General features: G+C 55.3%; 7 protein-coding genes across 7 annotated transcripts; 3 read left to right on the plus strand and 4 right to left on the minus strand.

The window, feature by feature from the left end:
• Nucleotides 1-663: 663 nt before the first annotated feature.
• On the minus strand, nucleotides 664-2,225 carry CPAR01_08822 (uncharacterized protein; the record flags this gene model as incomplete). Its single annotated transcript, XM_060493089.1, has 5 exons — nucleotides 664-1,207; nucleotides 1,297-1,673; nucleotides 1,772-1,842; nucleotides 1,898-1,934; nucleotides 1,989-2,225. 5 exons carry the CDS (start codon nucleotides 2,223-2,225, stop codon nucleotides 664-666), a joined length of 1,266 nt encoding a protein of 421 aa, XP_060347219.1.
• A 1,504-nt stretch (nucleotides 2,226-3,729) lies between these two features.
• Nucleotides 3,730-5,535, plus strand: CPAR01_08823 (uncharacterized protein; the record flags this gene model as incomplete). The annotated part of the gene is made up of 3 exons (XM_060493090.1): nucleotides 3,730-4,015; nucleotides 4,084-5,278; nucleotides 5,337-5,535. The coding sequence occupies 3 exons, from the start codon at nucleotides 3,730-3,732 to the stop codon at nucleotides 5,533-5,535; spliced, it is 1,680 nt and encodes a 559-aa protein (XP_060347220.1).
• A 732-nt stretch (nucleotides 5,536-6,267) lies between these two features.
• Nucleotides 6,268-6,942, plus strand: CPAR01_08824 (AIG2 family protein; the record flags this gene model as incomplete). The annotated part of the gene is made up of 1 exon (XM_060493091.1): nucleotides 6,268-6,942. One exon carries the CDS (start codon nucleotides 6,268-6,270, stop codon nucleotides 6,940-6,942), a length of 675 nt encoding a protein of 224 aa, XP_060347221.1.
• A 1,085-nt stretch (nucleotides 6,943-8,027) lies between these two features.
• Nucleotides 8,028-9,480, minus strand: CPAR01_08825 (eukaryotic aspartyl protease; the record flags this gene model as incomplete). Its single annotated transcript, XM_060493092.1, has 2 exons — nucleotides 8,028-9,239; nucleotides 9,289-9,480. The coding sequence occupies 2 exons, from the start codon at nucleotides 9,478-9,480 to the stop codon at nucleotides 8,028-8,030; spliced, it is 1,404 nt and encodes a 467-aa protein (XP_060347222.1).
• Nucleotides 9,481-13,303: 3,823 nt separating this feature from the next.
• Nucleotides 13,304-14,167, plus strand: CPAR01_08826 (V-type ATPase; the record flags this gene model as incomplete). The annotated part of the gene is made up of 3 exons (XM_060493093.1): nucleotides 13,304-13,381; nucleotides 13,458-13,860; nucleotides 14,019-14,167. The coding sequence occupies 3 exons, from the start codon at nucleotides 13,304-13,306 to the stop codon at nucleotides 14,165-14,167; spliced, it is 630 nt and encodes a 209-aa protein (XP_060347223.1).
• Nucleotides 14,168-14,469: 302 nt separating this feature from the next.
• CPAR01_08827 (Pep3/Vps18/deep orange family protein) lies at nucleotides 14,470-17,492 on the minus strand (the record flags this gene model as incomplete). Its single annotated transcript, XM_060493094.1, has 3 exons — nucleotides 14,470-14,554; nucleotides 14,610-17,193; nucleotides 17,273-17,492. The coding sequence occupies 3 exons, from the start codon at nucleotides 17,490-17,492 to the stop codon at nucleotides 14,470-14,472; spliced, it is 2,889 nt and encodes a 962-aa protein (XP_060347224.1).
• Nucleotides 17,493-18,293: 801 nt separating this feature from the next.
• On the minus strand, nucleotides 18,294-19,790 carry CPAR01_08828 (methyltransferase; the record flags this gene model as incomplete). The annotated part of the gene is made up of 2 exons (XM_060493095.1): nucleotides 18,294-19,317; nucleotides 19,423-19,790. The coding sequence occupies 2 exons, from the start codon at nucleotides 19,788-19,790 to the stop codon at nucleotides 18,294-18,296; spliced, it is 1,392 nt and encodes a 463-aa protein (XP_060347225.1).
• Between the last annotated feature and the right edge of the window lie 1,382 nt (nucleotides 19,791-21,172).

Genomic DNA, 21,172 nt, shown 5'->3' on the forward strand with positions numbered 1-21,172 from the left:
AATTCCCTTGGTTACATGAATGCGGTAAACGCGTACTATTCGGCGATGCTTACCAAACATCCATCAAAAGGAAGTCTTGCTTCTGAACATCCAGCGCAAAGACAGAAGAATAGTTGGGGAATGAGTAAAGTTAGGGGGCTTCGCCAAGGATCGTCAGATGAAGTATTAATCTGAAAGACGACGATCCGTATAAGATGTCTATGGTTCCCTTTGATAGTGCCCGAGACGTGTTTCCTATCGCCAAGAACCGGCACATGAGAGCCTCTTGGAAGCAGATATCAGGAGGTTGGTACCACCTGCAATAAAAAGTCTCTGTATGGTTTATTTCAGCGCTTCCCTTGAAAAAAGGACTGGAAGAAATCCGTAACCACGTTACCTCCGACTCGGGTGTGGTGGAGGGTCGAAGCCAACTCAGGAGACCGGCTTGCACCTCCTCTTCACAGATTAAAACGTGTGTTCTCATGTGCAAGGCATTGTTTAAGGCGATGACATGGATCCAACCAACCATGAGGTCAAGAAATCGAGAAAGGTCATGTTTTCCCTGCCTTTTGCTTACCCTTTTCCCGGCTCAATTTTGATGAATATCAGTCTGCCCACTTTGTGTTACTGCAAAATCTCAAAGTGTCTTGATCTCAAGCCGAACGTGAAACTAGAATGAAAAGCTCACATCCCTTGCCCCCTGACCTCGCTCACAACACTCGTTTTGCTCGTCACCAAAATCCCAACCTCGGAGCCCGAAGCATCGTCCCCTCTCCCCTTGAAGTCCCTCGCCACGCTATCCTCCGACGGATTCCCGCTGGCCGCCATTACGGCCACGTTATGCCTCTTCTCTCGCAACCTATCCAGCTCCAAATCGTCATCATCGTCGCTGTGTGTCGAGTGCATCTGACTAAACCTCCCTCCCCCGCCTCTGGAAAGTTTCGACCCGAGAAGCCCGGATTGGCCAATCGTCTGGAGGGTGTTCGGCTTGGCAGAGGCCGGCCCTGCCCCGCCGGATCTCGTTGTGGCACCGCGTGTGCCGCGTAGGGACCAGAAGCGGCCGACGGTGGCATCGAATATCGGTTTCAGGAGGGGGCTGCTCGAGACTATGATGGCGACACCGGGCTCGAGAGTTCCCATCAGCACGACGCCGACCTGGGAGTATGTCACGTCCGTAAAGTCCATTGTCAAGACGTTCTTTAATCGTAGGGCGGCGAAGATCATGGTCCTGGAGAAGTTCGTACAGGCCACGGTCAGTTATCCATATAATGGCACAACAATGTGAGGGCGAGATGAAGAAGCTGGGGATTCCCTTACAGAGCGCCTGCGCCAAAGATGATGTACAAAGCCACCTTGTGCGGCCACCGCAGTTGCAGGTTATACACCATGGGTATCGGCAGCACTAGAATGATGAGGTCCGTCGCGAGGTCAAAGTAACCCACGGCGGCGAAGGCGGCGTTCTGGTCCCCGCACTTGCCGCCGGGCGTCGCCGGGTTCCAGTTCATGGCCACGGGCTGGCAGATGAAGATGCCAATGAGAATGGTGAAGAGCATCCAGCAGACGCAGAGGCCCGTGGTGATGCGGGCCGCGATCTTGAAACCCTGGACGAAGAATACGCGCTGGAGCATGAGGGTGATGCCGATCTTGATGAAGCCGAGGCAGATGGCGAAGAGGGTTTGGACACCGTATGCGGCCTATTTTTTCCCCGAGAGGCGTGTTGTTAGTCGAGGTTCTCAGGAGAGGCAGCAGAAAAGAAATCAGGGGCAACACGGGGATATCTTTGCAGGCTGACCTTTGACATGCGTTCGACGTGATATGGCTGGAGGGTCAAGTAGTGATGCCCAGTTCCTCCGAGATAGACCACTAGAACCATTGTTTAGTATAGTTCAGCTCTGCAAGACTTTGTGGTCCAACTTACTAACAAAATTGCAGGCCACTAGCCCATAGAAGGCGATCTACTATGTTGTCAATACACCTGAAATACGACTTGCAACCACGTCGTGTCCTACCAGAGCAACAACAGTCAAGAAATCCTCAATGGTAAATGACTGTCCCTTCTTCCGCCGACTGTATAACCGCATACCCGTCCATAGTGTTGTGGCAAACGTCAGTAGCACATTGACGACGACAATGGGAACCGCTCTGTCGGAAAGGGGCACGATCTCGGTCTGGATAACATCCTCTGGTTGGACGGTAGCGTTTGTCGGTACGGCTAGACGAGCAAAGAGCGCACCGCTGATTCTCATCATGGATTCGTGTCGGGTGTCGTCTCGCACGACGGGGCGAATATGGTGGCTGGAGATCTAGTCTTCAACTAATACCGCAGACGCCGCACCAGACGGAACGGGGGAGCCTTATGGCTTAACATATCCGTCAACCTCCTTTCCGCAACGGCACAGCGAGTGATCCACATTCTTCAAGCGAACAGAACATATGCATGATCGAGTCAAGACACAGGTTCTAGCCGTACGAAGGGGTGAAAAAAAAAGCAAAGACCTACTTGACAGGGGCGTCCAACAGGCCTCGTCTTAGGCACCCCCGAAACCAACCCAGGTTATGGTCATGGCTCACCGGCCGATGGGCCATGCGGGAGGCGGGCGCACTGGGATCCCGCGTGGCAATGATGAGATATCACAAATTCATGATAACGCAAGAGGTCTACCATGTAGACGGGGCACGAAAATTCCCACATGGTGATACGATTGTGCGATACAAAGATCGAGAGTCTCTCGGACTTCCTGTGCTTGCACTCTGCATGAAGCTGGGATATTGAGATAGGGCCCGCTCCAAAAGTGCTATGGAGCCGCGCTAATCCAGGTGAAGAAGACGGCTATGTCGAGTTATCTCAAACCAACGAGACTACGTTTGGAAAACAAGCATAACAGACGTTAGTTCTGTCTGTCCGCTGACGAAGTCGGAATATGCTTACGGCTTCCATAGAGTTGCAGTACTCCGTAGACCCATTGCATATCGTAAACTCAGTTTACGTCGATCGACCAGCCAAGTCCCATCATCACATTAACCCTATCCGCGGACCGCGTCGTAGGGAACAGGGGATGACGGACCGCAGAACAAGTCGTCTCTGCATTCGGTAACCTGGTCCGAAAGAAACCCCACAACTCCGGATCCTTGAACATCCAACACCACTCAATCGACTGATGAGCCCACTCAGAGGCCTCTGTCAACTAGTCAGGAACCTGGTCAGAGGATAACGACAGAGCTTGGCCCGGAAAGGTTCCCCGTGGAGGAGGAATATTGGTGGATCCCCTTCAACGGGAGGGCAATGGGGGAGAACCTCTTGATCTGTCGATGTCGTTCACCCGCCATACCCGAGCCACCTTCTGGCCCTGGCCCTTGTTCTTCTTGCGATATCGAAATATTCAAAATTGCGCCGAGTTCCACATGGCAAAAGTCTCCGCAACGGCCGCAGAACGGAGCCTCGGAGGACGATGCTGACGGGCGATGTGTGCGTGATATCTCCCGATGCGTCTGCTCTTAAAAGAGAAGCGGCTGCGGCGTCTGTCCGGTTCGAGTGTGTGAGGTCTTCTCTCTTCGTCCCTCTACTACGCCCGATTCTCTCTGCATTGCATTCTGCAACGGCTCGTCACACATTCTGCAGTCCCAGCCTCCCGGTTCCCGATCTGCAGCATCAATCACAACTTGCGCCAAGTTTTCCCTTTTCAGAATCTTTGCGTCGAATCCTGTTTTACGTGCCGCTGCCCTGCATAACGACACACAAATCAGGAAATCATGCTGCCAACCGACGTCTGGGACTACATTGTCGTCGGAGGCGGCCTCGCCGGCTCCGTCGTCTCGAGCCGGCTGTTGGCGCTTAACAACACGGCCAAGATTCTCGTCATCGAGGCCGGTTCCAGTGCTGCTGGCCGGACGGACATTCTCTACGTCAACTCGACCAACCTGATCGCGGGGGACTTTGACTGGAACTACTACTCCACGCCGCAATCTCAGCTCAACGGCCGCACGATTCAGAGCGCTGCTGGGAAGGGTCTCGGCGGCGGCTCCCTCATCAACACATGTAAGTCAACTCCCCAAAGTTTGTTCTGTGGTAAAAAGTGCATCCGAAAATACTGACGCCTTCTTGAGGTGGATGGATGCGTGGTGCCCGCGTCGACTATGACGAGTGGGCCGAAATGGCCAACGATTCCCGATGGAGCTACGACAGCCAGCTGCCGTTCTTCAAGCGGTCCGAGGCCTACTGGACCGACGTCAACGCCGACGAGCATGGGTACGACGGACCCCTCAAGGTCGAGGTACCCTCGGTCACGGGCCGCGTCTACCCCCTCAGAGACGCCGTCTACGCCTCGTACGAGTCCGTCGGCGTCAAGGCTCTCCTGGGCCTGGACGCCAATGCCGGACAGAACCTCGGCTTTGGCGAGATTGCAGAGAACCGCCGCAACGGCGTCCGTCAGATCGCGTCAGAATACTACCCCCTCGACGGCGTCACGGTCATGACAGATACGCTCGTCGAGAAGATACTCCTCCGCAATGACAACAGCTCAAGCACCGGTATCCTTGTCGCCACCGGCGTCCGCCTCGCCAACGGCACGGAGATCCTCGGCAAGGAGGTCATCGCCGCCGCCGGCGCCTACCGCACGCCGCAGCTCCTGATGCTATCCGGCATCGGCCCGTCCGACGAACTCGCCAAGCACGGTATCGAAACTAAGCTCGACGCGCCCGAGGTCGGCAAGAACTTTGCCGACCACCCCTTCTTCACCTACAACTGGCGCCTCTCCCCGCAGTACCGCAACTCGACCGTCGACTCAGGCAACACCCTCTTCTTCCAGCCGCAGTACGGCCTCGGCCAGCCCAACAACTTTGTCGCCTCCTTTGGCGTGGAAGACAAGGACGGCCTCATCGCCGCCATCACCAAGGAAGAAGGCACCGCACCCGACCCGGCGACGCACCCGCTCCTCAAGAACGAGCGCACCCTCATGGAGGGGTTCGTGCTCTACGTCAACACGAACCCGACGCTCCCTTCCAACAGCACCTACCTCACGACCGCCAACGTCGGCCTGCATCCCACGAGCCGTGGCTCCGTGACGCTCGCCTCCGCGGACCCGAGTGAGGCCCCGCTCATCGACCCCAACTTCTTCGCTTCCGAGGTTGACCGGTTCGTGTGGCGCGACTCGATCCGCCGAATGACGCGGATGATGATTGGCGGCGAGTCGCCTCTGAGCCAGGGGATCGTCGAGGCTGAGGCGCCGGCGGAAGGCCTGAAGCCGTTTACGCTTGAGTCAACGGACGAGGAAATCGAGGAGCGCATCCGTGCTTCCGTCATGTAAGTGAACTACCTGTCCTTTGGATGTGCTACACTTCTCAGTCCTCGGAACTAACAGGTTGTCTTCTAGTGGCACATACCACCCTATGGGCACATGTGCCATGGGCAAAGTCGTAGACAGCGATCTGCGCGTCAAGGGTATCAGCAACCTCCGTGTCGTGGACGCTTCCGTGTTCCCGACAATCATCACGGCTCACATCCAGGCCGCGGTATACGCCCTCGCCGAGCAGGCTGCCGAGATCATTGCTTCGTTATAGGTCAAAGGACTCTCGTTTCTAACGTTGACGAAATTATGCATGAAAATGAGAGAGGAGGCTCTATGAGTGATGTACGGATACATACTAGTAGATAATGCTTAATTAATAAAGATGTAAGGCACTTATGCCGCTAAAACCGTGCCGTGCCGTGTCTCCGGTCCCACTTTCGGCCCGGAACTGGGCTGATTTAGGTGCTCCCCCAAAACTCCGTAGAGGTATGTCTAACTGTAGCAATTTCCGAACCGGAAACTCAGAATAGAAACAAGTCTGTGAAATGAGAATCAAGGACTGCGATTGTAGGCAACAGTGGAAACGAAAAGATTCCGTCAAAAAACAAGACCATTGTGATGGCTTACATGAAGTTAGGCAGGTCGAATTCTCCAGTGCCTTCTTTCCCCCCCACCTCGCATCCGCATCTGAGACCATTGACCATTGACCATTGACCATCGACCTGTGGCGAGCTAGCTGCCTAAGTCTCAGCCATCTCGCCACAAATTGGGGACGCTCATCACCTCCCACTTGCAACATCCAAATCGATACCAATTTGTACTCCGTTAGCGATTACCTTCTTGGGAGAATATAAAAAGAGAAGAGAAAAGAAAGACACGATACGCAGCAGTCCAAACTACCAAGGAACCCTCAAGCCCAACTCACCAGTCAGAAAGACCGACGCTCGCCAACATCCCAACCACAACATCTCGGACACCATCTCAGTCACAGCCGACGAACAACATGGCCTCATCGAACCCCCCTCGCCTCTACTTCGCCTACGGCTCCAACCTCTCCCCAACCCAAATGTCCCTCCGCTGCCCCGCCTCCACACCCCTCGGCCTAGCCCACCTCCCAGATCACACATTCATCATAAACGCCCGCCGCTACGCCAACGTCGTCCCCAACGGCCCCGTAAATCCCGCGTACCCCGCCGATGCCGACGCCGCCGCCGCACCGACCACGGACCCGGCCTCAGCTTCCGCGCCTCCTCCGCCCTCGGCTCCGCCTTCAGCGGCTCCAGGCGTCTACGGCGTCCTCTACGCCCTCCCTCCCCAAGACGAAGCAACCCTCGACAGGTGCGAAGGCGTGCCCCACGCCTACCAAAAACAAGACCTCGCCGTCAGCATCGCGAACCTCGCCTCCAAAGGCACCGGCGCCACTTCTGCTGCCGCCGGTCTCACACCGGGCAGCAACGTCACGGCACTGGTCTACGTCGACACCGAGAGGACGGAACCCTCGACGCCGCGGGCCGAGTACGTCGACCGGATGAACCGCGGCGTCGACGAGGCGACGGAGAGGTTCGGGTTGCCGCGGGGGTATGTTGATGACGTGATTCGGGGTTATATCCCGGCTGCTGCTGCTTCTTCGGAAGAGGATACCAAGACCATCAAGGACCCGTTTCTCGAAATTTCTTGAGTTTCTTAAGCATTCGTCCTGCCCTGGGATCAGACGGCGCCAAAAAGCACGATCTCCCGTACAGCCTACCCAAGAAAACTTGGACAGAGCCCTGGGCTTCACGATCCGACTCTCGCGAGCGGTATTTCGATCCCCTCAAAGCACTTGCTTCCTACCCATCGCCATTCTCAAACTATACACCCAAGCCGAGGAACTCCCCCTGCCCCTTCCTACCATTCTCATCATACCTCAGTACCTCAGAAAAGGCAATCGTAAGAGAGAGAAAGACAGACCAACCGCATAATCCCGTCGCCAAAATCCCCCAGGAAACACTCCAAAACCTCTTGGCATAGTCAAGAAACGCCTTGGCAAAAGCCCAACTAGGAAACGGGGGTAGCCTGCCCCCTTTTCAAGCTTCTCCCCAAGAAGCGTGTGATGAGTACTGTTGTCCCTTTCTTTTTGTCAGGGGCCAGGCCAGGAGGTTACGTACAGGCCTACAGCAGCAATTGGAAACCGGACAGTCGGTATTCCGTGGTGAGGAAAGACTTCTTTTTTTAGAACCCAAATGAGACATGCAGGGAGAGAGAGAGACATCAGATGAAGAGGAATGGTCCGAATGGAGCACGTGGCTGGTGCACAGTCCATGGAATGGAAGCGATTGGTACAACTGGTTAGAGCAGCTGAGCATCACTAGAGACGGGATCGCGACATGAGCATGGTTCATTGAATGCGATGAAAAGTGATGAAGAATCAGCCAATACTATCATTGACGAAGTTTCTGGCTCTAGGTATCTCTTTGTAGGTTATCGCTTTACTCAACAGCTTCAGGCTGTTCGGCCGTCTCTTTCGTATCCTGCTCTCCTCTCTCTGCCTACCTCCTCCAAAAGGAATGAGTGCTGTCTTGTTGAATGCACATCCGAAAAAACGCCTTGCTCGATGCAGGTACATCAGCCATAAATCTTGAACATCTTGTGTAGAACATGAGAACCCCCAAAAACGCCCTCGCAATGCAATGCTATGAAGAAGCCAAAAATCGACCGTTTGAAACATTAAGCTCCCCCGAAACCCATTCAACAGAATGCGGCGTGTTTGTTGTTTTTGGTGATTTAGAAAAGGTAGAGCGAGAACCCAGTCGCAAAGGCAACAGATCCCGCAAAGATGGACGCCGCCAGTGGCGCCAACGACGGCGCGGCATTCTTTCCTCCACGGACGATGCCGTCCGTAGCGGACACGGGGCTCGCGACGGCGACGGCAGACGGCACGGCGCTGCTGCCCTTGCCAATCTCGAGAACATTCGTGCTCGTGGCGTTGAACTTGGTCTGCGCCAAGGAGACCTCGTTGTTGTCAATGTCGTAGACCACGTACGCCGAGCGCAGGAACGTGTCGCCGAGGACGTTTGTGCCGTCGCCGGCGGGCGCGATGCCAAAGAGGCAGGCCTCGACGCCGTTGGAGAAGGACGTGCGCTTGCCGGTGATGGCGACGAGGTCGAGCACGAGCTCGTCGATGGGTACCGTGATGGGCTGGCCCGAGAAGGTGAAGGTCATGTTAGAGCCCGAGTTGGCCGTGGAGCAGGGGATGAAGGCGACGCCCTCTTCTTGCTGGTAGACGGCGCCCACCATGGAGTAGATTGTCGTGGTCATGTCGTCGGGGAGGTACGTGAGACTGGAACCCGAGTCGAGCAGGACGGCCAGGGCCATGTTTTCGTCCAACGTCTTTGAGCCGAGCGTCACCTTTGTCAGGGTGATGAGGAACTCGGCGTAGCTGCCAGACTCCTTCTGGATGGGTACGGTCTTGAGCTCGCCTTCGAAACGCTCCGTGTCGACTCCGCCGAAAAGAATGTTTCCCTGGCTCGCGTCCAGATCATTCAGCCACAAGCTGAAGGCGCTGGATTGGATGAGGCCCTGAGAGACCATCTTGGCGGGCAAGTTGTCGTAGGAGGCCAAACCGGCACGCCCAACCTGCACTTCGTTGACCTTGTATCCGACTCCTAGGATGCCTTGCGCGGATGAACTCGTGTAGCCGACACCGAACTGAAAGTCGGTCAAAGTAGATCCGCCAATGGTGAACTTATCCGTCACGTAATCTCCAGTCGCTCCCGAGCCGTCGACATAACTAATGTTGAACCAGCTTCCGACGTAGTTGTAGGTTGACGAATCGTTGGCCGAGTAGGTACCGGACACGGAGCATGGCGTGCCTTGACCTTTGCAAAGAGCCGAACTTGCAGTGTTAACCCAGAGATCACTACTTCCGGTGTCGAGGTGAAGTCGCATAGGCTGTGCTGGTGTTCCGAGAGAGCCGTTCACAAAATACAAAGTTTCCTTGGAAGTGTTAGAGATAGTACCGAAAAGACATCGTTTGTAGACCTACCAAATTGTCCAAAGTCGCTTGCACTGAACCTCTCTTCCTCAACATGTCCCTCTTGTTGCGTGTGTACGGTATTGTCGCGCGGTGCAGGTCCAATCCAACCACCCTTGGTGCGCTGCTTTCGCTCTTCCTGAGTACGAGTCCCTCCGTGGGTAGTAGTGAAGCCGCGAGGGCAATTAATGTTGTTGACTTCATCTTGAGTCTGTGTTTGTGTTTGTATAGCGAGTTGTACGACTCTGAATTAGATCGATATCCAAGCTGAGTGTCGACCGGCCGCCAAGACAAGGGTGCCGGAAGGATGTAGATATAAGAGAATGGCGTCGTGCTATGAAGTCATTGATGGCGCAACACGGACGGTAGAGAAGAAAACTAGAAGGATGAGAAAAATATAGTCGGTTGCGAAATTCCGGAGTTCGGTGAAGGCGACTACTCGCGGGGGGGAGTGGGCTCGGTATACGGCACGGTGGGGAGAGGATTCGTCACCCGTGATGGTGGCGGAGCTTGCGTTGCTGATGAAGACGAATTGGGGGCGGCGGGAGTGGTGAGCTGGCACCGGACCACCAAACCAGACTAGAGAGAGAGGAAGGCGAAGGCAAAGGCCTTTTTTCTTTCCTTTCCGTTTTGCTTTCGGCGCAACGCGTAAACGTAGTGAGTGGGAAAATCCGGCGATCCGGAGGAGTTAAGAAAGTGAAAGTAGACTCGGAGTGTCTAGTGGTTAATACCAACTCGTGTAGGTGGTGGTCTTTTGGATGAGTAAGTTGCAGTAGAGAGCAAAGCACGAGCAGGATAGTCCAATGCAATGGAAGCACAGAGGAAGCCAAAAGAGCAGAAGCAGAGCCAAAAAGTGCGGTTGGACGAGAAAAGCAAGCCAAAAGATGAGATGCAAGTCTTTCTTTGTACCAAAAGTCAAAATTCTGGTCCGCCTCTGTTCTTGGAATAGAAACAGCAACAGCGCGGACCATGGGCAAGGCGGGAACTGACACTGCCAAGCGCCACAGTCTCGTCCAAAAGGTCTCACCCAGTCGCAGACTTGACCTCGTCGTCATGCTCGGCGGGGCACTGGACGGGTTGACGGGGGGTTGCGGACAGGGTCCGGGGTTGAGCGTGTTTGGACGAGGCCGGGAGTAGCGAGTTGCTCCTCGGGAGAGACTCAGACAGAGAGAGAGAGACTTACAGCGTACTCCGTAGAGAGAGACCACTTGGTCACGCTTACAGCGGAAGGCTTAGAAGGGTGAGAAGGAAGGGATGTCGACGGACGGAGCAGCGAATTGGTGCAAGATGGTTGGACAAGAAAGGGGAAGGCCGAACGGTCTCCAGACTTGCCAGCCCGGGACGACCCCGGGTCAAACCTTCTCACCGACAGGGTTGGGGGTATTGGAATCACAGGTATCACAAGTATCACAGACTCTCACGCACCAGTCACCACTGCCACTGGTAACGGGAAGGGAAGGAAGGGTATGGGAAAGGGAAGGGAGGCTAGTGAGTGGTGAGAGCCATGTCAGGCGGAGTCGAAAAAGACGCGTGGCCGTGCTTGCATCTTGCCCTTCTAAGCATCCCGTCCCCTTTATTTTGCGGTGCTCTGCCCTTTTTTCTGCAGTTTGCGTGGGCCGGTAGCCGTAGGTCCGTAGCCTGTAAGGAAAGACAACCCAGCCCCCCTTGCTCCCACATTCCCTCTCTCACACAGTCTACGGTAGTATGGAGAGTGAGAGTCACACTTGCACTCTGAGTACTCGGAGAAGGAAGAGCGCACAATAGTCGTGTGAGTGTCTCCCGCACCGCGGCTGCGCAGAAGAAGAGGGCGGTGCGGGTTGCGGTTGCGGTCGTGCGGTTGCGCTGCAGCAGCTGGGCAGGGGTAAAAATGGCTGCATGTGAAACGCGAGCATCAATGTAACCCCCGACCAACAGCGAACCCTTTTCTGTCTCAGCTAGCGGAATATCAGACACGTTGGATTCTGGAACCAACATCGCTACGGGCTCACGGAGTACCTCTCTACCTTGTAGACTTCTCACCAACGCTCTGGTCAGCCAGGCGCCCTCGCTGCCACACCCGACCTACGGAGATGACTTGCGACTCGAGGCCAGCCGAGGAGGTGTTCTTCGTCGCGTTCCCTGATAAAATCAGACATCCTCTCGGTCCGAGCCAGCATGGGGTAAGACGACGAACGCAGCAAGACACAAAAAAGAACTGTAACCTCTAAAATTGGTGATACTCGACACTCGACACCTACACCTCCTTCATACCTTTACCCTTCATCCAGGTCTCACGATACAGAACAAGTGCTGGCACCGGCAACACGGTGCCGCCAGAGCCGCATCACTGATCAGTCCTCTAGAAAAGACTCCTGCTTGCGTCTCTTGACGTCGGAGATCGTAGCATCACCAGCGCATGTTCGCTCATGGATTGCGCAACGCGCCAACGCGGTGAGGAATCATCTGCCTCACAATCTTCACTTTGGTCTAGCCGACAGACCCGATCGCGTTGATGCGTTCATCGCCACTCCGGGAATCCGAAAGAGCCCGTCCATCGAGCCTTGCCTTGCCTTGCCTTAGGCTCGAATCGTCAATCAGTCTCCCATGACGGTGTAATAAGGCAATGGCGGGAACGGGAATTCGAAAGGGAACGTAAATGAACTAGAAAGGAAGTGCCCGTCATCCAACCACATGCGCTTCGCCGCTTCGTCCAAACGCTCCCTCTTCCCCCCCCCCCCCCACTCCATACCGATGCCGAGATCCGATGGTCCGGGATGTGGCGCGCGAGCAGCGTCCGGGCCAAGAGCACCAAGTCCCGGCGCTACTGCAAAAGGTAGGCAAGACGTCCAGGAACTCCAAGACTCCAGGAGGCCGAAAGAAAATGAGGGATGACGAGGCCACCACGGGTCCGTCGGCCTCTCCAATTTGTCGTATTTCTCATGATTTCGTACGAGAAGTGGATTTGTTAGGTGGGCGTGTCCGCTTTTTCTCTATCGTCCGCGAGCCGAGTAAAAATAAGAACGGGATCCGTAAATAAGGTCAACCTTGAACCGTGGCATAGGAAAAGAAGGATACTACTCCGTATGTGAGTATGGAGTATTAGACTTCAAAGTGTCACTGTATCAGGACTCCCAAAACCCGCCTGACAGCACCGCTCTTGGTGCAGATCATGTGTAAGGACCCAGATCATAGATTGAAGATGGATGCGACCGTTCGTTCTTCAAAGTTCGCCCATCTATCTGGCACATCTGGCGCGCAAGAATCCCCCCTGACTCGCCCGCACTCTTTTTTCGTTTCCTCCCGAACGGGGATTGCCAGCCATTTGCTTCGAGGACGAATCATGAACTGGAGATCCCCCGAAAAGAAGCATCTCTGCGACGGTGTTCCCCACTTCCCCCTTGGACCGTGCACGGCGTCCTTCCAGGTCACATGTATAATCACGTGGGTTGTCTAAATCCGTATTACTGGCACCGGCCGGCTGGGGTGGGTCCCCGGCGCCGACCGCGCCGCTCCCGTCCGGCTCACCTCATCTTGTCGCCACCACGAACCAATCACGAGCATCCGCGGCCACCGCATCCTTCCAGTCAGCTCGTTGAAAGTAGGTCTCTCCATTGGTACATCATAACGGCTGAATGTGCACAGGGCCTGGAGTATCCGTAAGGCAGTCAGCATTCGTGCCACGCGTAGGGCTACCTCTCGCCCGACGCCGTACATGTAAGTACAAAAGATAAGATCGGATCGGAATTATCCCGTTCGTGACAAGCCACCGCGAATGGTGAGTGGTTCAACGAAGGAAAGTCAAAAGGTGTACCGCGAAATAGGTATGCCTCAAGCCTGGTTTACGTATTTTAGGCAACTAAGTCTAAGAGCTGTGCATGAGTGTAGTATGGCGACGAATGAAGTAGGCCTCCTCGATGCAACCAAACGTAGATGATATATAAGTTGTGATGCGTGACCATACGTTCTCCCGGTAAAACTACCCGTCATCTCATCAGATCTTGGAAAGCCCTCTAAGCATCAGATAAGCTTAAATCAACCAGAAAAGTCAATGCAATCCATCCTCACATCATCCGCCCCTGCCACCAGAATGGACGAAATCGTCTTTGCGAACCTGGACCGCTGGTGCGTACTACAGCCTCACCTTCCCTTTCCAACATCACAGATCCCGCGAAACTCGTAGCTAACGCACCTCATCCTCCAAGTCCATCATACTCCGCAAGTCATTCCCTCCAAGCCCCCTCCCCCTTCTCATCCCCTCCCCTCCTCTAACCACCACCAACAAACAGTCCTTCTTCGGCGCAATGGGCTGCATATCCGCCATAGTCTTCACGGTCCTCGGCTCCTCCTACGGCACCGCCAAATCCTCCGCCGCAATCTTCTCCGCGGGCGTCCTCCGCCCCGACCGCCTCATGCAAAACACCCTCTGCGCCATCATGGCCCAGATCCTCAGCATCTACGGCCTCGTCGCCGCCGTCATCATCGCGAACCGCCTCGTCGAGAAGCAGGCCCTGCACACGAGTTTCCTGCAGTTCGCCGCGGGGATAAGCGTCGGCTTGTGTGGGCTTGCGGCGGGGTTCGCGATCGGGATTGTTGGCGATGCTGGAGGTAACCGTTTCTCCTCTATCCCACTTCTCTCCTCAACCACTTCCCCTTTCCCCCCTTTGTTGTTCACTCTGCGCTGTCGATGACACCTACGGCCTTCGGTCGAGGAACAAAGGGTCATAAGAGCAAGGTCGTAATGGTAACTAACACCCATCCAACAGTCAGAGCCACGAACCAACAACCGCGTCTATACACAGGCATGGTCCTAATCCTCATCTTCGCAGAGGTCCTAGGCCTCTACGGGCTCATCGTCTCCATCCTCCTGCTCTCGACTTCGCAAACGCAAGTCACCGACTGCTCAGGCTCCTGAAAAGAATCCCCTGCCTGTCTCTCCACCACAAATCCAAATCAAAGCCTAAACACCACAGCAAGACTTACACTGTTGCTGAAACCGAGATAACGGGTTACAATACAACATAACCAATATAGTAGTCTTAAACCATGATCTTCCGGGATATACTCTGAATAAACTCTTGAATTTGAAAACGCCGGGTATTGCAGCCATTAAGACAACGCTTGCTCATGCAAGGTTCTTGTTTTTGCTATCATGTACAAAGATAAGAAGAGACCGCGGACGTCTACACCACAGAGGCCACCACACACCCACCTCCTTTAAATCCTCCATTCATTGAGGTTATCCTGTGGCGTCACAAATGGCTCATTAATCCTCTTGATGGCAAACTCGCTGCAAAGAATACTGCGTCATGTTAGCAATACGTCACTCGCAAATAGGCAACCCGTTGTAAACTCACCATGCTGATGCCACCAACGAGTCCAACTCCGTAATCATGGCCTCCCTCTTGGCACCATTCACCAGACCTTTACTAATCTGCACCTGCAGCTCGCGGATCCTTTTGCTCGTGCCGACTCCGGCCTGCTCCAGTACTCTCTTGCCCAGACAATCCGAGTGGAACGAGTGCTGGCAGGGAAAGACAAAAAACTGCCTGCTCAGCAACGGCAGCCCGCAGACGTAGCACTTCTCCCCGGGCTCGACAATGGCGTACCGGTGATCCAAGGCGGCGATGTCGACCTTGATATTCGTCGCCGTCTGTGACGACTCGTCCATCTCCTTCTTCAACGAGTCAATGTTGCGCCCGTAATCCTCGAGCGCCGTGCAAATCTCCTCCTTGAAGTCGTCAATGACGACGAAGTCCGGAAAAAAGGGGATGAGATCCTCAATCTTTAGCAAGTCGCACCGCTTCAAAAAGTCAATGGCCGTCTTGATGCCGTTGGACTGCGAAATGACCTTGCGCGCGACGGCGAGCCAGAGCTTCTTCCGCAGAGGCGGGTTGGACATGGGCCGGTCGGCAATCACAGACGCCAGCTCAACCTCGTTATGCGAGAGCGCCAGGTCGACGGCTTGCAGGTACTGACCCATGCTGGTGTAGATGTGGACGCAAGACAGCGTGCGGTGGTGCTGGATGCACAGGCGAAGGGCAAAATCCGGGTCGTAATTCGGCTCCTCGCCCTGCGATTCTAGATATGACAGCAAACCAGCTTCATCTTTGGAGGTTTGGGCATATATCGAAACAAGAGTGTTGTGTACTGCCGAATCCTTGGAGTTGAGCTGGTTGATGACATACTGCAGATACCTGACGGCCTGGTTCTGCTGGGGGGTGCCCTCGAAGTTGCGGTTATACTCTAGCAGCGCAGGAATCAGCTTGCGAGGCTTCAAGTCGGAATGGCGCATGAGGATCTCAACAAGGTCCGAAGCGACGTGCGTCATGAGCACAGTGCTGTACCGGTAGAACACCTCAGGATCCGTCTGCTTCTTCAGCACCGTCAGTACCTCGGGCCACCGCTCGCGCTGAACCCAGTACGACAGGACGTAGTTGTAGTCGTTGACGGCGTTGGCAAAGTGCAACAGCTCTTGCTCCCGACCGTGGCTGCTGATCACGTCGTACACTGTCCGCCGGTCGAGGTCAGACTTGTACTTGTTGACAAACTCCTGGAACTCGCCCTGGACAGCGTGGAGCTGCTCTCTCGACTGCGCCGGGTTGAGGCCGTCCGCTAGCTCGGCTTGCGTAATGATAGTGTCGTCTAGCGAGTTGAGCCTCGCCATGAAGATCTCTACCAGCCAACTCGCAATCATTATTCTTTGCATGACGGCGGCCTTCTTCGACGTGCTCAACTTCGCTAGCAAATATTTCCTCAGAGCGTCCGGCTCGTTGTTGTCGATAAAGGTAAGAGCCACCTCTTCAAATGGCTTATTGCTGCGTCCGTACACCGAGGCGGCCTCCATATATTGCCGCTTGGCAACGAGGTGGTCACCATATGAGGTCGCTACCGTCTCCCGTTGCGCGGGCGTCTTGGCATGCTGCAGCGCAGAGTCAAACTGTTGCAGCTTCAGCATGATTTGCCAGATATTGCGGTCCTCGTCCCTGACGACGACCTCGAAGATTTCCTGCGCAGTGAACATCCAGAATGTGTTCTTCTGCAAATCCACAGACAAGCTCACAGCCTTCTGGCCCGGGTCCAACACGATCTGGTCATAGACCACCTCTCCAGTCAGGCGATTCGTGGCTACCACGCGGCCTCCAATCAGGCTGACAATGTGCCACTGCGTCAGCGCAATCGCCTCGACGTAATCCGCCGTAGCTTTTCGCTTGCTTCCCGATCCATCTGACGACGAACCAATCTTGTCCCGCGGAAGCATGCTCGACTCATTGAATATCCTCTTGCCCTCGGCGCTTGAGGCGAGCTGCCCGTGGAAGATACCCTGCGCAGACAGCCACGCGTAGGCCCGTTCGTGCGCTTCGTCCTCGTACGGGTTCTGGTCAGGGGGATCCGGCGAGACGACCAGCGCAGACGTGGCGGCGGCCGAGGCGCGCGACAGCTCGTGAATGACGGGCTGCTCCGACTCAAACAGCTTCGTGTACACCGACCCTCCGCTGTCGTGGCCGCTGCCGACCTTGCCAGCCAAATGAAACAGCCGGCTCTGCGTCGCAATCATGACCCGCCGCATGTCCGGTCGTTTCGGCAACGTATCGGCCCAAAGTCCCGTAATCGGTCCATCCGGGAGCTTGTGCAGGTTCTTGAGCTTGATGTCTTTCTTATAGAACTCCGAGGTGGTCTCGATGGAGGCCTCGTAGATGTTGCCGTCGGCGGCACCGAGCAAAATCTCGCGGGTCGACGCCGTGGGCAGCGAGGGATTCCAGGCAACGCTCTCGATGGAGACGCCTCGCAGGCGGGCCAGGGCGCGCGGGTGTTTGTGTTGGGAGTGGAGGTAGTAGTTCTCGCCGAGCGCCGTGCAGACGAGGAGGTGGGAGGCGGTCGGATCGAGAAACATGCGGCGGATGACGCCGACTTCTGCCGGTTTCTTGGGGAGGTCAATGTCTGCGGATAGTATCATGGTTAGCAACCCATTATTCGTGAGTAGTAAAATACCGTCGTTTCGTCCGACTGTAAACCGTACCATCAATGTCCTCGGGCCTATTAAGATCGATGCGCAAGATACGTCCGTTGGATAACGCCAAAACTAAAACATTGTTCGCGACCTGGGCGGCGACAAAGTCGGCCGCGATGGAGAACTGCAGCTGGACTCGCTCGACGATGAACATGGGCAGCACGGCGTCGTCCAGGTCGAGCACCCCGTTGCCGGCGGCGACGAAGCCGTCGGTGGGGTTCAAAGCCATGATTCGAAGGGGCGGCTACGTCGAGGTCATACGGGCATCGTCGCTGGGGATCGTGATTTCGCTTCGAGCGTTGGTGAGTGCACCAGCTGCGGTTGCGCAAAGTGGACTACTCGTTGGAGGCTGGTGATTGTATGTGTGGTCGCTGTTGGTGTAGAGGATGGATGACATAGGCAGGGAGCTCGGCCGGCCCCCCACTGTAACCTGGGAACGGAGCTATAGCGGTACGTACTTCTGAAGCACCGAGCTCTCAAGTTCCTCAAGCTCGAGGTATTTAGTTGTGACATTTCACAACTTATTCGGCACCTCTGCGGCAATCCTCACTGGGAATTCTTCATTTCACCACATAGCTAAGCATATTGCAGCAAATGGAGAGCCTCGTCTATTTTCATCTTAATTTCGATGACTATCCTTAATCTGCCTAGTAGCTAGGATATCTCTCGACCCCTTTGGTCTGCACAATGGTGCACCTCGAGTCCTCCTCGAACCTGCCATCCCCCATTTTGATACGAGTATCTTCAGTTGATCGCTTTGAAAGGCAAGGTACTTTTTCTCGACCCCGTCCGGTTTCCATAGAAGGTAAGGTAAAATAAGTAGGAGCTATGCAAGTTTGTTGATCGCTTTTAAATATGACCGGCCAAGCTCTTCTGCCGGTGTGAAAGTTGCGATGTATGCAAGTGAACATGAAGGTAATAGCGGTTGCTCTAATTTAGTTAGGCCCGGGCTGTTCGTCACCCGGATAGAGCAGAAAATTATTGCCTTCGCCTCACCAAGAAGGTGAAGGCGAGTAGGTCATTCGACAACTCAGACCGCCGTCTCAATGGCGGACTCGTCATCGTCATGGTGTCTGCTGCAAGCATCCTCACGCGCGGTATCATCCGTCTCATCCGCGTCGTCGTTAAAAATCGGGTACACCCTCGGCGGCGTGACCGCAGTCGTTGGCTTTCTTCCCACCAATACGCGCGCCTTGACGATGAGACCATGCGACTTGATCGGATCCCTCGCCAGGCGCGCCATCTCCCTCGCGACGTTGTGGCACGCCGTCTTTACGTGATCGGGCTCCCAGCCCATGTACTTTGTGAGCGGCCGCAGGCACTCGGCTTCCAGGCCGTCGATGCAGGCAATCAGCCACAGCTTGCCCTCGCTCGACTCGAGATTAATAGGTATAGTGTGCTCCGTCAGCTTGATATCGGTGAAGCCGGCATCCGTCAACAGCTTCGGGTTCATGTGCGCGACGCCTCTCGCCCGCCCGGCCTTGACGCCCGCCTGCGTCAGGTCTCTCGAGAGCTCGTGGATCTCGGACGTGGGAGGGAACTCTGAGAGGAACTTCTTGAAACCTTGCTGGTCGTCCCAGTCCAGCAGCTCGATCCAGCCGCCGGGGCGGATGACCTTGAAGGCCTCCTTGTAAATAAAATTCCAGTCGAGGAAGGCGCCCATCATGTGGCGGAAGTGTACCAGGTCGAACGAGTTGAGCTCGCGCTCCCACTCGAGCTCGGCGTCGTCGACTTCGAAGAAGCAGTTCATCGGTATTGACGTGGGCGCTATGGCGGAAATGTCTGTGCCAATGACCTCGCAGTTGGGGAACTCGTCCGCCATGCCTATCGCCCACTCGCCAATGCCCGTGCCGACATCTAGTATCCTCTGTGGGTTCTCCATCGGTACCGTGCTCAGCTTGCCGTCGAAAACGTGGAGGTAGACTCTGTGGATTAAGCTCATGCGGCACATTTCCCACTCGTCGTTTGGAAGGTGGTAGTGGGATCCGCAGTATCGACGGCCGTTTTCCCATTGGTAGTCCAACTCTCGCTCCATGAATGACCTCGTTGACGACCTGCAGTAACCTCCTAGTCAGCCTTCGTCCGAACCGTCATCGCTTGGCGCGCTCTGCATGGGTGTAGAAATAACAAAGCAGCAAAAGTCCCAGAAGACTACTTACATATCTTGGTGATTTGGCGACGTCATGTAGGGCATCTCGGTGCGATGCGACTCGCTCGGTCGAGGGTAGTGACTCGGCGCGAAAACAGAGAAATTATCGTCGTCGTCAACCTCCATGCCCTCCTCCTCTTGTGAATTCCACTCCTCGTCGGCCTCGAGACCTGCCTGCGAACCATCTTCGGTGCTGCCCATGACGCTCGTCATCTCGGTGGCGGCGCTCCCGGTGTCGCGCATGCCGCTCGACAGGCCGTCGCTCGAGTGCGAGGCGAGCTCGTCGGTGGTGGACATGCTGGACTCGGCGCCCTGCGCGGGGTCTGGTCGTGTGCTCGTTCCCTTGTTGCGCTTTTTGGTGCGCCGCTTCCTGGCCATGGGCGGTGGCGGCCGAGACCCGTCCCGTCCGTTTGTGCCACCCGGGGAGGGTCTGAGTTGGAAGGGGTCCCTATCGGGGTCTTTCTGTTCCTAGTCGGCGGCCCCGGAACGTCATGTCATGGCCCGCGACGGGATGCCGGGAGGGTGAGGTTGTTGATTTTGGTTGGCGGCTGCGAGCAGAAAAGGAGAATGGGTTTCGTCGTTCTCGTCGAGGTTGATTAGGTACCAGTAAAGGGGGGGCGGCGGAGTGGGTTCTCGCGGAAATCCCAAAGGACGGAAATAGAGGGCTGCGATTTTGGTGCCAAATCCGGATGCTATCGGTCGGCCGATCGGTGGTCGCGATTGCGATTGCTCGGGCAGATTGTGGAAAGTGTGTTCTTGCTCCTTGGTGCAGACTTGAGAGAGAGGAACAAAAGAGAAAAGATGGTACGAGACCGAGTGCGGTAAAGCGGGAGAAGATTGAAAGAAGGGGCCGCTCTTGGAAGGGAAGACGCGGGAGGGCTGGACTGGCAGACAGACGATGGCTTAAGAAACTCCGTAGAGGCTTTCGGGGGGGTACGAAGTAGTGGAAAGGACGTTCGTTTTGAGGATAATCAGGCGACGACGTGACTTGCCAGTCGGGTAGGATTAACACTGAAAGGGTATGGCTGCTCCGGGGAGGACGTCCTAGTGCGGGTGCCCTTGGCCAGTGCATTGCTCTAATCCTGTGCAGAAATCCTGACAGGTGCTGGGATCTCGCAACTTGCAAGGACGCTGGTGATGGGACCGGGACGACGAGGACGACGGGCGAGGGGGGTGGGTGGGAACCGACGGGGCAAACGACCAAGGGTTCTTTTCACTGCTGAATTACCAACGGGCATTCATACATACATACATACATACATACAATGCATTACTGTACTCCATAGACTGTCCGTCTCGTCAATCACTTGGACTGTGGACAGACACAGCGGCAGAAAGTGTGGGAGCTGCCGTGGAGATCGTTGCTTTACCTTAGTAATGGAACCTACTACGGAGAGTCTCTTGTTCCAAGAGTCCGACTGGCTTGGAACTAATACGGAGACACGAGCTTGGATACCTTACTGCACAGTAGCTGCGGGAGTGGACGAGGGCCATGTCGTTAAAACGGCATCTTAATGGACCCAGAGATGGTGGTGCGGGCTCGAGGTAAGGTATCATTTCGTTGCGTCTGGACCTCTTGCTCCAATTCTAGTACGCTTCTACGCCTACGCACTCCTACGCAGTATGCAGGACGCGAAAGACATGAAATTTCATTCGTACATTCGAGCCACCAAGCTCTCTGCATTGGTACGCTGGATATGCAAGGTCAGTGTGCTACATCAGGGTACACATTGTAGTCGTGAAGAAACACTGGGCACGTA

The sequence above is a fragment of the Colletotrichum paranaense genome (genome assembly GCF_030867605.1).
Source record: "Colletotrichum paranaense strain IMI 384185 chromosome Unknown Scaffold_7.1, whole genome shotgun sequence".
Classification (NCBI taxonomy): Eukaryota; Fungi; Ascomycota; class Sordariomycetes; order Glomerellales; family Glomerellaceae; genus Colletotrichum; species Colletotrichum paranaense.